The sequence below is a fragment of the Protopterus annectens genome, chromosome 5.part1, assembly GCF_019279795.1.
Source record: "Protopterus annectens isolate FY-2018-M chromosome 5.part1, PAN1.0, whole genome shotgun sequence".
NCBI classification, from domain to species: domain Eukaryota; kingdom Metazoa; phylum Chordata; order Ceratodontiformes; family Protopteridae; genus Protopterus; species Protopterus annectens.
This window is the reverse complement of record NC_056736.1, coordinates 343,768,174-343,783,544: the sequence shown is the minus strand read 5'-3', so window position 1 is coordinate 343,783,544 and position 15,371 is coordinate 343,768,174. Positions and strand designations below refer to the sequence as shown.

The 15,371-nt window shown below is 34.8% G+C and overlaps 1 protein-coding gene across 1 annotated transcript in view; it reads left to right on the top strand.

The window, feature by feature from the left end:
- The window catches only part of INPPL1 (inositol polyphosphate phosphatase like 1), a 1,746,155-nt gene that overhangs the window by 1,582,719 nt on the left and 148,065 nt on the right, over window positions 1–15,371 (top strand). Inside the window, exon 22 of the mRNA XM_044073026.1 lies at window positions 6,419–6,506. Within this exon, the coding sequence (XP_043928961.1) occupies window positions 6,419–6,506 (88 nt within the window). The remainder of the gene's footprint in view (window positions 1–6,418; window positions 6,507–15,371) is intronic.

Sequence of the window (15,371 nt, the reverse complement as noted above, 5' to 3'; positions counted from 1 at the left end):
TTTACCCAAATGTGATGACTGCAACAGTGAAACACAAAGAACATAGTACAGTTGTGTACACTTACTACAAATGTGGATGTTTGAGTGCATTCACTGTTGCAGTCCTGGTTTCCCTCCCTCCATTCCCCTTTTTTCTCTTTCTCCTTTTGTTACCATTCTTCCTTGTTCTCTTTTCCTTGCAAGGGACATATTGCTATTTATTTTCCACTGGTGGGGTTCTTCCACCAGAACCTGGCCTCCTACTGTGGGGACTCCTGACAGGTTAGGGCAAGAGAAACTGATGTAATGTCATCAGCAACCTTTGTACCACTGACAACCTGAAGTCAGTCCTCAAGCAACAGCAACCAATGCAGAAATACTAAGTCTCTGGTATTCGGGCTGGCCAAGGGCTACCCTGGCAGGGATAACCCAAATCTGATGACTACAACAGTGAATACACTCGAACATCTACATTTATGGTAAATGTACACAACTGTACTTTTTCCATGTGAATGTCTCTACACTTTTGCTTGTGTATGTCTATGTATGTATGAACACGTGACATTCAGGTGTTTTTTCTAATGAAAATGGTTTAGAGCAAAAGTGGTAGATACATACACTAGCTATTGCAAATACAAACTAAACCTAGCAAAGCTTTTATAATGGTCATCAGTGCAACATTGCATAATTTGCTGATTTTCTCCTCCTCCCCCTCCTGAGCATTATTTTGTATGTATTGTTCCCACAAATTCCATTTAGTTGTATGTAAATTTGCTCGTTCCCTTTTTTAAAGATCCCTCTTCCAGTTCTTTTATCTTTTATAATGTTCAAATACAGTTAGTTTAGACTTTGAATTCCATTTTCTAGTAATTGCTTTTTTGGCAGCTAACAGAATTAAAACAGAACCTTACTTATGTATAGGCAATTAAAATCCTGTGTCACAACTTATAATAATTTCTTAAGTTACAGCCATTCACCTACCCAATATTTCTGACAGAGTACTCTGTAAGGAATTTTTAAAGTATACCAACTCATTGCACTCCCAAAATGTATGTCCCCACTTACCACTTCCTTCTCCATCACACCTCCAACTTTTCCTGTCTACCTGAGGAAAAGCTTCTTTGAAGACTGCCTTGGGTGTAAAATACCCTTGGAAACACTTCCAAGTAAAAATCTTAAACCTTTCTGGACTTTGTTGCATACTTGGCAGTAATATATGTGTTCTCCTATTGTTTCCTTGTAAATTTCTTTTCAGTCAGTCTTCCCAATCCTTTTTAACCTCCTCTGATTGATTCTTATATTTATCATGCAATGTTTTATGTTCCCTAATAATTATCCATTTTTAACAGCAGCTTCAGTTCCAGATACAACTAAAAACTCTACCAGTACAGGTCTTTAATTTAGGATTCCCCTATCCCTTTGTCTTTCCTCTGCTCTGATATCAGTCCCTGGTAGGGAAGGCAATCTCTAATCTGCAGTCCAGATATCTTCTTGACCTCATCCCACTTTATTACATTTTGCTCTCTAGGTATTTGCTGCCATTACTTTGGTTTCTTTGCCAGTTTTCTACAGTAAATTCCAATGATCCCTTCTTGTCCATTCCCTGCACTTCTACTTGCAGTCATCCCCATTGGTAAAATCTCCTTTCTCTATTCACATGTTGGCTTAGTTCTTGAATACTTTCTGTTAATTTATGAATATAATTCTCTCTATGGCTGTTATTCTCCTTAAAGATCTGCCTCCAAAATCCCACTCTCCTTATTTTTTGAACTTCCCTGATTCATCATCCCTTTTAGCTTTGAATTATGACCTACTGCTTCTATTTTATATATATATATATATATATATATATATATATATATATGAGAGCCTTAGCTGTGTATCTCTAAAATATCCCTAAAATCAGATAATCCTAAACTACCTTGTAGTATTGGAATGATCACCTTATCCCAATTAACTCTCAACTCCCCCCCCCCGATAAATCCATTTAGCTCTTTATTATTGTTCACAACTTCTCATCTGGTTGACAGAAATATACTAGACCCATATGTAAAACTAAAGGGACTAAAAGATGAAATGAGATGCTGATGATGACAAGTTGACAAACAGTGAAGATGAAAACCAGTATGATTGCACAAAAACCATCTTTAATGGGCAAACATCAATAATCACTTCTAGTGTCTTGGCAAAAACCCTTTCAGGAAGTAATGAAACATTAAACAAAATCAAATAAATGTACAAAAATCAATTGAAACAAGCAATGAGAAAAATAATTAATTATAAAAGATATTTCCAGTTGAATTCCTTATTAAGGTCAAATGGCTGTGAAGTACCATATTTTAAAATACATACGGTCTTTTTTTTAATTATTTATATAAAAGTTAATCATAGTGAAAAACAGGAACAGTCACCTTTAATAATAAAACTGAATAATCCTTATTGTGGAAGAGCAAAAGATGTTTACTCAAAGGATGATCAGCTTTAGCATGATCAGTATCTCACATATGTTACCCAACTCTCAAACAAAATTTCCTCATGGTCACCCCAATATAAAATAAGTCACAATGACATTTAATCGCATAACTGCAGCTTCAGTATTATAATTATAATTACTTATACTGTTAAACATAATATTTATTTTAGAAAAACTAAGAACTAAACCAAAGTAGCAAGAGCACTCACTACAGGCGGTGGTGCCTAAAATGTTTGACGGATACAGGAATATATATGATGACATAAAGAAAAGTTAGTATAAACAAATGTCATAAACACTGTGACCTCTACAAAAAGAAAATGATAGTTTACCATATAATATACTTTAAAAAAAAAGCATAATTAAGTAAAATACTGAGACTTTTTTAACTAGTGAAGTAACATTGTCAGATAGTACCCTGTATTCAGAGACAAAATCTCTTTCATTTAGAAATATGGAGTAAAATTATTATTTATAGACACAGAATACATTAGCTTTCTTATAAGCCTCATCAATACTATGATCCGAATAATGTTTATTTTAAAGCATAGATATAACTTTCTGAACCTCAGTAACAAAGTCCCCTCTTAAACTGTAAATGCTTTTATAAGCAAACGTTTTCCTTAAAGAAGAGAATCAACTAAATAGGATAGATGAAAACTGATAGCATGAAAATAGCCCGTAAGCTGCTAGTAGAGTTCCTAAATAACTTGAAATGAAAATTAGTTGCAAGAGAAATAAAGTAATATCTAAAGAAATAATCTGAGTTTTATGAAACTCTCCAACAAAATTCAAACCAAATCTAAAGTTATGATTATTATTATTATTATTAAGACAAGAAAAATATAAGGTGTGGTCCCTAAATCACTTTGACATAAAAATAAGATCTTTATTTTGATAGTTGATTATTTATTTTGAGTAAAATTCAGAATTATAAATGTATTCTAATTCATAAAACCCCATCATAAAGGTGGCTTACAAAGAGCAAAAAGAAGCATAACAGTGCCAACCAACTGATGAAAAATATCATTAAACACAAGATAATTATTTTTTAATCAAAATTCAGTTATCTCAATAATATAGTACAACATAGGAGAGTCATCTAAAAGTATAATAAAGCCTCTATCCCAAATTTATGTTAGATGCTAATATATAAATTCTGTACATCCATTAAAGCCAGTACATACTGTTATTCCACATTACATCTTCCAATTTACGTATTAAATCTGTGGAATCTTTAATATAAGAATATAAAGAAGTGACATATTTAAAAAGGAACTATTACTAATACACCCTATATTATCTCATACACCCTATATTATCTCAAGTACTACCACAAGTTGAGAGTATAAATCATCCAGGAGGATCAAAACTATTTGTATCTTGAGAAGGCCACAGAAAAGGCATTTAAAATATGTTTTGATTAGTCTCTTCCCACTTATCCTTAGCTGCCTTACCAGAAGCCTTTTTTAATCCATACTCCTAAATACTTCATCTTATCATATCCCTATAAATATGTGTATTGTTGAAACAGTTTGTGTGCAGGGTACATAAAACAAAGGCTGCAACTGTAAATTATCTTCATCAATTTTAAATCCAAAAAAGACTTGCATCCGTATCAAACTGTTCCATGATACTGAGATATTATTTTCTAGATTCTTAAGGTACAAAATATCATCTGTAAATAAAGCCAACTTTTCCTTATTACCATAACAATTATATACTTGAATTTCTGAGTCCCTTGTTTTCTTTGCCAGTGGCTCTGAATATAAAGATACTAAAGGGTAAAGAAGACACCCCTGCCTAGCTTCTCTGTTCACACAACTTATCAGAAAGGAGCCCTCCCACTTAAACTTCTGCCTCCAATCCTTCATATATCCTTCTAATTAACCTTATTATCGTATAAGGGAATGTAAATGCTTCCATTGGTCTATTCATAATATCCCATCTCACTCTGTCAAATGCTTTCTCTGTATCAAGACCCAAAAACAAAAGCATTTTCTTACATTCTGCTTCCCTTTGAATCATCATTGTTCTATTAATGTTGTCCGATGTTTGCCTTCTCTTCACAAAACTACATTTACCCAGATCTGTCAGTTTTGGCAACACCTTTGTCACTCATTTGTTCCAAGAATGTCTTGACCAGATGACTTTCTGTGAAGTGATTCTAGTTCCTGCAGAAATAATTGTATACTTTACATCAGAGGAAGAGGACAAGGATTCTACTTAAAAAAGCTTTATGGCTCAAGGAAATTGGGGATACAGTTTTACAAAGATTTCTTGTCCCAAGTATTTAATTGTAGATTTGGCAAGAAAAACAGGCTATGGCATGGAAGACAGGGGTGCTCTGATGAGGAAGAATAAAGATTTCTTATGTCTAGCTGCAGCTTTAAGTGAAAAACAATGCTTTTCCACACTGAGAGTCCATTGCCTTTCAGTGGTAATGTGTGCACTGTCTTTTTTATGTCATATAAAGCATTCCACAGCTTATGAATAAGGCCAGGATTCGGTTAATTTGGTTAACAGTTGATGGCAAGCAACCAGAACTGGTAGTTCTATGACTAAAGGGCCGAAGTGAGAAGGGGGAAATTTTGACTTCTGACAGCATTACTTAGCATACCATTGTCTGACTTGCTTAAATTCACAACTTTCATTGAATTAATTTCCTGCTTCCCCTGTCCAATTCTTCTCAGAACTTGAGTTTACACTTACTTTGTGCACTGTATCTAATCCTGCCATGGTGGAGGTTGTGCTCATTCTAGTAGGCAGGGTATTTAATGTCAAGTAATGGACCAATTCTGCATCTACTTTATATTAAGATGCCTGTCTTAGTGGATTGTGTAGGTAGAAGTTTTGCAGGGCAGTTTAAAACCAATCTGAATGGTAGTATGGATGACTGTAATTTTTCTTCTGGTATATGTGAGGAAAATATACTTATAGTTGGACACTGTTAGTCTCCCATCAATTTAGTGTGTTATGGCTGAGCTTGTCAGTGGTCTCCCAGGCCATAAGCTTACCTCATTGGGAGAGAAAGAGAAGCGGTTTCCCTCAAAAATAATAGCATATTGGTTTAAAACATGCTTGGAGTAGTACATTATCAGTGGATGTTAGTCCGTAGGAGCCAGGATTTAGCAGAATAGTTGCTACACCATTGCATGGATATTGACATAGGCAGAGCTGCTCCAAGTGATTTTTGTGACATGCATGTCAACCTCTCTCAACTGAAAACAGCCAGTTATGGCTGGAGTTTGAGAGTAAGACTGACCTTCTCTGAGGTATAAAGTATTTTTTTAAAGGCTTGTCTTCATAGGGTATTTCCTTTTGATATCCATAAATGAAAGACTGTATGCATTGTCTGTCCTAACATTTTGCCTAAACCTGGAAGATGAGGCTTATCCCTACAAAGGCTAGATATCTGAGATTTCAAAGTTACCAGACTGCATTTCTCCTCAATAGACTACAGATGGTAGATGAGCAGTGGACAGTGAGAGCATCCAATACATAAAATTTTGTTTTTCCTCATTTTTTGCTTTAAGTTTCGACTAGTTTGATTATTTAGACATTTCTTTAGGTAACATGTAACACTATTGTAGTAAGGTCATTGCTTTTTAAGCTATATGTGAATGTAAAGCTCTTGGTTTAGTGTTTGAGTTGATAAGGATTTTGTTTTTGTATTTCTTTTATCACTGGTGCCTAGAATTGTGGTGCTGTTTTTATCATGTGATTATGATGCTGTGTTGGTGTACACTAACGAAACAGCAGTAAAGCATGTTATGTTGAATGTAGATAATGAGTTACAAAGTTAGTAAGTCTTTTTTCTGCCTTATCGCATTGGACTTTATACTCCTTATCTTCACACTATATCAGAAATGAGGTCCTGAGTCCTTAGTAGGTAACACATTTCCCTGTCGTTTACACATTGTAACATACAAAAATTAAATTTTTTTGTATCTTGCTATTTTGCAGCTGAAGCCTATTCTGTCAGATATTGAATATCTCCAAGATCAGCACCTTCTTCTCACAGTCAAGTCTATGGATGGCTATGAGTCTTATGGTGAGGAAATTAATAATTATTGAAATAATGAAGAGTAGATTGAAAACTGCTTTCTGTTGGGTAAAGTGACTTACTGAATTTGTTATGTAACACTGAGTCTGGTACATACTGTATGTCTAATGTCAGCATGTTCTATAGGGTGGTCGTTAATCCTTTAAATGTTCATTTATCATGACTATATAAAATGACTAGTCTTAAAAGATTTAAGGTTATTCCCTTTTGTCTGTAGTTTATTGCTTTCAGAAATTAAAGATTCCTGCAGTTCGTAGTGAGTGGGTCAGATCAATAGATAGGCTACAAACTAAGTATTCATTTCCTCTACCTGCCTACCCTAAAGTTTGTTTTCATTTTTATTTCTGTTTTTAGTAATCTCGGAGTACACTGTGTCTTACCTTCCAGATCGAGTGATATAGTTAACTTTTTTGACGGATTATAATTTTTTTGTATATTTGAACAGTCAAACTGCAATATGTCTTTGATTATATCCTTACATCCAAAGGCAAGGCCACTGGGTAGAGTGCCCCCCTTATTCAAGTAGAAGTGTATTTCCAAGCAACTACCCCTGGTAATCTTTTTGGTTACAAAAAAGAAGAGAAACTGAGACTGATGATGATGCTTTATTTCATTTTTAAAGGATTTATGCCAGACCCCACCAAAAAAGAGCTCTTTGATACCTTGGTATTTCCATTTTTAAAGTGAATAATTGCTACCAATTAAAATTAAATTTATATAGCAGTGTAATAATTGAACACCTATATATAGGTTAATCGTTTTTTTTTTTTTACAGCATTATTTATAAAGAGTATTCAATTATCTTGCTGACTTAAGTTAAGCCTATTTGATTCAGGCCAGCAGACATAATGGACCTTTCCGAGGTTTTTAATCATAATTTTCTCCAAGGTTTGATGACCTCAGAGTTAATTTAATTAGGACATTTTCAACTGGTTCTGTTCTACATGAAAGGTGTAAAGAGTGAAGTCCACCTCCAATATAAACATGTTTTTTCTGAACACTACATTCAGTTGGCTAGCTCTCACTGGACTGCTTTCACTCAATAATTGTCTGTCAGTTGCAGTTTATCCTTTAAAAAGACATTGCTTCATGCAATATATTATAAAGCAATGATTTTTCAGTAAACCATACATTGAATTCATTATTTAGAACTTTTATCAGCAGTGTTTGACTCCTGTTAATGAAAATACCTTCGGGTTTAACTGTTATAACATTTGTCCTTTCCTTCCATAAATGATTTATTCCAAAATTTTTAATTTCAAACTACCTAAAAGTATATCAGCCTCTCAGAAAATATATGAATATGTATTTCTCACTTTCTTTCAGTGTCTTATTTTCTTTTATGTCTGCTTCTAAAACTATATCATACACTGAACCTTCTGACTTGAGTACTGCGATTTGTCTCTAGTATGTAAAGTAGTGACACAAATTACTTCTAACTTATTATTTTCTTAGCAGTTAAGTAACATTTTAGATAAGATTTTATTAAGAACCTACCTTTAAAAATAGCAGTTGATATTCAACATTTGCCTTTCGTGTTTTGACAGTTATTTATTTGTCTTTGCTTTTGCTTTTTGTCCGGATTGTTCATTATAATGGTTGGCATGCTGAATTTTTTGAAAATGTTTTTGAAGTGGCTGTTTTCTATCCATGTTGAAACTGTTTTTGTAACATTTATATTATCCTGTTTTAGTAATCCTTTACATATTCTCTAAAAATTCTGCCAGTGAGAGCAAGTCTAGCTTCACCACTTGCTGTATAACAAAGATTAAAGAAGGATCATGTAGCTTGAGATGATGCAAACTGAATTGTTTCATTATGTTATTCAAGGCTTTTACATTCAGAAACGTAATTCTTGAATTGTCTTGGCTCATCGGAAAAGGATAGACCTAAATCTTTCCCCTTAATTAGTATTGTAAAATGTGTATGTTTCTAATGAAGCCCAAACTCAGTTTGCTGTGGCTGATGTGAGCACCTGCATTACTTTGGGGAATTCTGCATCCTCCCTGAGCATGTGCATGCTTTCTGTCGCATGCTGTGAGGGCATCCATCACCAGCGTGAGGTTTGTCAAGCCCACATCTCCGCTGTGGCTGTTTCAGTGTCCTGTAAGCCTCTGCTTACAGGGTGGTGATCTGCCAGCCTGAACCACCACTCCACCCATCCCCCAGGTATGTGAGCTGCTGCTTCTTGCTCACTTACATCTTACTTGCCCATCTCTTCCAGTTCCTGGGCTTTTTTTTTTTTTTTTTTTTTCAAAATTACCTCATCTAGGTTATGTTTTGGGTTTTTACCCTCTTTGCCACACAACCAGGCTCAACTCTTGCTCTTTTATTACTTTTTTTTTTATATACTGTTGCCCATGTATGCATACGTGTGTGGGCATGGTTTATGTATGTGTGCTTTGTAATGCGCTTTCTAAAAGAGTAACTGCTCATACAGTAAAAAGAATCAGCTGATGTCTTGTCTTCATGTCTGGATTATATGCTTTATCACCACAATCTATGTATGATTGTATGCTTCTTACATTTGTTTGCTTTTAATGAAGTACTTCTGATATTAGTACTGTGTAAAGAATTAACATTTTTTACTTTGTGTGCTCTGCATTGTATTTTACCATGGGAGTAACACTGTTAGAAAATCAGATAAGAAAATAATGTGCATTATTTGACTTCTAAGATGGCTGCCAGCTAGACTGCACACACTTCGTCTGGCTCCAGCTACTAAATTAAAATCTAACCTCATCTAAGGCTACTGCTACAGTATAAATCTACAAAAAAGCAACTCCTGCGTAATTAAACCTAAGTCGCTACCTGAGTGAAGCTTATTTTTATCTTCTGAGTGTAAAAATAAGAAATACATACCTTGGATTTGGGTGATGACTAAGCAGTGCCTCCTGTACATGTGCCTGGGCCTGCAAGCAGTAAGTAGCAGCTACAAAAAATAAGAAAAGAAGCAAGCTTTCACACAACAAAGAAAAATGGACCAAATGGAAACACACATCTAAAACAAGACTATCTCAAATTGCTTCTCCAGACAAGGAAGTTACTACTAAGAGGCAGAAAACTATCAAATCTCAAGCCTAAGTGTCAAAGAACCAAATGAAACCAAAAACTGATCAATCTTTTGACATGGAGGAACTAAAAGCAGCTTTAATGCCTCAGCAAACAGAAATAAAATCTTTATCTTCAAAACTTACAGCGTTTGGCAATAACTTGGATCAAATAATAACCAGACTGGACAAAAATGAGGCTAGAATACTGACTAATGAGACAAAGATAGAAGGAATACAGAAAGCTTCTTCCATCACTGAAAATTTAGTCAAAGAAATGCAACAAAAACTGATTGATCTGGAAGCTAGAGCAAGGAGAAATAATGTATTCATCAGAGGCATGCCAGAAAAATATAAACAGTCACAGCTAGCTAATGTAGCAAAGGAAATCTTCATTCTCCTTCTTGAAAACAAAGAACTATCCCAAACAATTGTTATTGAAAGAATACACCATTGTTGTTTGTCTGTCTTTCGGCTTTTTCCCGGTAAGGGGTCGCCACAGCAGAACTCCAGTCCACTAATGATTGGCAGTAGATTTTTACGAAACGCCAGCTCAACCTTCAACGAAGGCACGCCCATTTACGCACGCATGTCTTTCGAACACTACCCAACCATGGGGAGGACATGCAGACTCCACACAGAAGGCATTCCCAAGCCAAGCCGAGAATCGAACAGGAGAACCTCTTGCTGTGAGGTAACAACGCTGCTACCATACCACCGAGAAAATCTCTGACCCCGGATGCCCCCAGGCAAATATATGTGAGAATTCTAAATGCTGCACGTGCTCAAGAAATAATTCAAACTGCAAAAAAAAGGAAACATATTTTGTGGAATGGCTACAAGATAATCTTTGCTCAAGATCTGCCTCTACAGATAAAACAATTAAGACAAGCTCTTTCACCATCCTGCACTTGCTTAGTAAACATAAACATTAGATTCCAAATGAAATACCCAGCAACTCTGCAATTTGAATACAATGACTTAAGTTATGCAGTTAAAAATAAAGAAGAAGCAAAAACAGCTTTTCTCAAAGCCTTTAAAGAACTGCCATGAAGTAAATTTTTTTTTTTTTTTTTTTTTTTTTTTTTTTTTTACACAAACAGGCTCCTAATGCAAAGACTATATGCTTCTGTGTAGTTTTGGCATGTTAATTCTCTCAATGACAAGGTAAAATACCTAAAATACCTGTTTTCTGCTTGGATTCATTGTTTTTAATTTGGGCACTCCAACTCCAGCTTAGGTAGCATCTCCACACTGTCGCCAATGAACTACATTACCCAGAATCCTTTGCAACCATGAATCAGGAAAATTAAGCACAGCTGAGTTCAAAGGAAAAACTGTAGTATCCATTCAAGCCCAAAACATCTCAGAAAACCAGTGTTTGCAAATTAAAACGAAAGTAAGGCTCTCACATAACAGAATACCTGTGGATTTACTTTTTCTTGACTCAAAAAGTGAAGATTCTCGTGTATATGGTGGTGGTGGTGTTTGTCTTTTTTCTTTTCCCGGTTAGGGGTCACCACAGCGGAACTCCGGTTCGCTAATGATTGTCAGTTGGTTTTTATGGTGTCGAGTTGCCAGCCCGACGCCCAACCTTCAACGAAGGCATGCCCATTCATTGCATGTCTTTCGAACGCCCACTTGACCGCGGGGAGGACATGCAGACTCCACACAGAAGGCACTCCCAACCCAAGCCGAGAATCGAACGAGAGAACCTCTTGCTCTGAGGCAACAACGCTACCGCTGCACCACCATGGAAGTATATGGAAGGTAAATCTTGCCTAGAAATAGTACCACAGGTTAATTGATTATATACAAATGGTAATATATAGGTTCTGATTTTTTTTTTTCTTGTTACTTGTTCCTTCCTGAATATATACAAGCTGGAGTAATAAAATCTTCAGGGTTAGAAACTGTAGCAGCTGTTGCAGCTACAGTAAATACTCCGCTCATACTAGGAAAAGCAAACCATTGTAGTTAGGTCTGTGTTGTTTTACATCGTGTTAAAATATGCTTTCCTTAAGCTTTAAAATAAGTATGCATCAAGTGTAAGCATACCAATCTTGTACAGCAGAGAATATATAGGGATTCTTTGTTTTTCTGTCTCATATTTTCTTTCTTTTTATGATCACAATGCTGTTTTTTTTTTTGTTGTATATATGCTTGATTCTTACATGATAAATGGACACCCAGGGATATAACTGTAGCAGTAAACGCAGACCCAACAAGTAAAAGAAGTGCTATCTATATATATATATATATATATATATATAAAAGGAATGTACGTATGACCAGCATAACAAGGAACATGCAAACACTATTTGACAAAACTATATTAAGGTAAAATCAGTTGTGTATGTTGTTACTCTTCTATGTGGGAACACAATTAAAACGCCATAGTTTGCTTTGTACTATATTTTGAGTAGAATGCTATTTGCCTGTTAAGCTAGATATATAAATTTCAGTTAAAATATGCTCAGCTTAATTATTTTCAAATGAACAAAGGGTTAGAATGCATATCTTTTATACATGATTTGTGTGGGCATGCTGTTATATGTGATGTTTTATTGCTGGGACTTATAATGACAAAACCTTTTGTATTATAGTTGTTAATATTCATTTTACCTCTCTTTCAAGTAGTAGGCTAGCGTGGGTATGCACGGGGGGGGGGGGGGTCTGAAAGGGAGTGATGTCACACTTATATCCACTCCATTGATATGTACAAAAAATTCTAATAATTTTTAAATGTTATTTTGTCCCTATATATATCCACTTATTCTGAAAGCCAGTAATCTGTGTATTGTACCTATTAGATGATCTCTGTGGATTCATGGAATGTAAAGGGCTTACAAGAAAAGAAAAAAAAGAATCTATTAATGCACTTAATTTTTAAATCTAAGGCAGAGATCACTTTCATACAAGAAACGCATATGTTGAAAGAGCAATAGGAGAAAGATACAAAAAAAAAAATGGGTGAAATATATTGTTGCTGCTGGTGACAATATGGCTTCTAGGGGAGTTGCCATAGTAGTTAAAAAAATCTTTTGATGGTAATATATGGAAAGGTAGCTGTGAACCAAATGGTAGATGGTGTTATTTTACTTGCGAACTGCCACCGTTTAAAAAACCTTTCTTAGTCCTGAATGTTGCAGAGATGGCAGGAAGTGCCTGTTCATGGTTGCTTATGTTTAAGAAGGGGATATAATGGGATATTTGGAACCAGAGGAGGTTTTGCTGGTTTAAGTTGTATGATCTACAACTAACTAATGTGGCAATGCTGCTCAGCACACAAACCATTCAGTCTTTGAGCAGCAACAAAGCATGGTATCCACTATGGATTAAAATATATTACAATTATCTAATCTCATGCGATTTAAACCCTAGAGCAGTACCCATTCTAAATTCTAAGACTTTAAAGCATTTTAAAGTTCATCCCATAATAATAAGAAACGCAGTAATATTTCAAAAACTGGTAGCCTCCCTAAATCTTAAAGATACTTTGGTATTGGGACAGCCAGTACACCTTAATCCTAATATTAAATTAAATAATATTAAATTAAACAATACAATATTAAATCAGAATCAGTATCCAAAAATTAAAAATATCACTGTATGGGACCTATACCAGATCAAAAGTTTCTCAGTTGACAATATTAGACAAAAACTTGAAGTAAATAAAAGCTATAATACCATAATCAACCAATTAATATACCTGATCAACACAATTACTATGAATGTCAAAATAGACAACCAAGACATGCAGGTATATCAACAAATTATTAACCTGCTACTGTCGAGATCTAAAATGTTATCAAATACATATAGATTAATAACAAAAATTAAATATCAAGATGCAATTCTATATTCCAAATTTTGGGAAGAGAAAAATAATAAGATAACTGATGAACAAAAATCTGATGCTATTGAACTTACTTTGAAATTAACTCCCCTTAAAAAACTAATTTATACCCAAATTATGATCAATAACAATGCGTATCACACACCACTTTTTCTTAGCAAAATTAATCCCTCCCACTCCCCTTATTGTACCATATGCCAAAACAGTGTTGCTGACACCCTTCATATTTTTTGGAGCTGTAAAAATGTTTACAAGCTGTGGCATTCATTAAGAACCAAGTTAGAAAAAAAGGGATACACCAAATCTACCCTGTCATGGGGAATGGCAATTTTACATATATTTCCTAATAATTTCTCATACGAAAATAAACACATCGTAGTCACTTTGTGTGCAATGAGCAAATCATATATACAGCCCAAAATTGGTTAGATAGAAGTAAAATCACATGGGAAGAATTTAAAGGAATGGCTTTAAAATTCTTATTAGCCAGCAAATTAATTACAAGAAGCCAAAAAAAACTATCTTACTATCAGAAACATCAGAAAACGCTTGTAGAAATCTTAGGACAAAATTGATTTATGACCAAGGGACTTCACCATCAATATTACTTTACATAATTAAGGGAAACTAAAGGCAATTATTATAGAAATACCCGCAATAACAGTGTACAGGTCATGGCAAACACATTATAAGATGAACATTAAGGTGACATGAATGTATGTATTGTACATAGTTAGTGCAAGACAGAATGTTTATTTAGGTAGACTAGAATATCTGGTTGCAATGTTTTAATGTCACATTTTCAATATGTTGTATACTATCTTTATGTAAATGTCTGTTTTACAGCTCATTAAGAGCAGCTTGATTATTAGACAATTCTGTATAATTGTTATCCTAACATTTATGATTTATGTTGTGTGTATCATATTTGGACGACTGAAATTTGATATTCCAAGTAGCTTGTATGTATATTTTCTGTGTCATTCTTTTCTTGTATTTAAATAGAAGTGAAATGCAATAAAAAAATATATTTGAAAAAAAAAAGGAAAAAAATGTGCATTATTTGACACACATTTGCAGCAGTCAACATTGCTGCTTCGTAGCACTTGGTTATCCTGATTGCTTCCCAGTTGGAATGCTGCCTTTGTGGACGGCGTCTGTATGTCTCCTTATTGTGTTTTTGGTGGGTGCTCCAAGCCTTCAAGAAAGTGAACTGTCAGTTTTCTAAACTGACTGTAAATGTGTCTGTGTGATCTTTGGCATGTGAAGACTTCAGTTTTGCTGTTTGCTGCCTGTTGACAAGTTTTTGATTTTCCTGCAGTAACAGTCTTTTGGTAGGTGGAACATTGATTTTGTGCTTAACTAAGTATGTTAAAGAAAACAGCTACTGCTATAAAGAAATGTTAGGTTAAAATAGCTGTAAAATCCCACTGCAACAGAGACTTCAACTGTGAGACGTTTATGTGCTGTCCATCTTCAGGCTGATTATAAAATGTGCAAGAATTTTGATAAACCATATTTTAATTGACTGTAGTTAGATACTTGGGTCAGGTACTCCTCATGCTGTTTGTTTTGCAGATGGGTAACAATTCCAATAGGACTGGATTTGAGAATGCCTTATAGGTTAAGCATAGAGCACCCCTTAAAAGCTGGTAGGAGACAGACTAAAAAGATAGGGCTTTTAGACAGTCCACATAGGACATGCTGTTTATGCCCTGTAATTTTTGTTTGGAACCTCTGAGGCTGCTCGATTTGGTGAAATTGTATGGTGAGGTACATACCAAAAGGTGCATTGTACTCAATTATTGGCCTGATGATGGTCTAGTATAGAGGGATTATAACCTCCTTGGATCTGGATGACATGCCATTACTTATAAGCTGTATCACACAGAAGGACTTCCTCACCACCATGGACACATGGTGATCAAAGTTCAAGTTACTGTC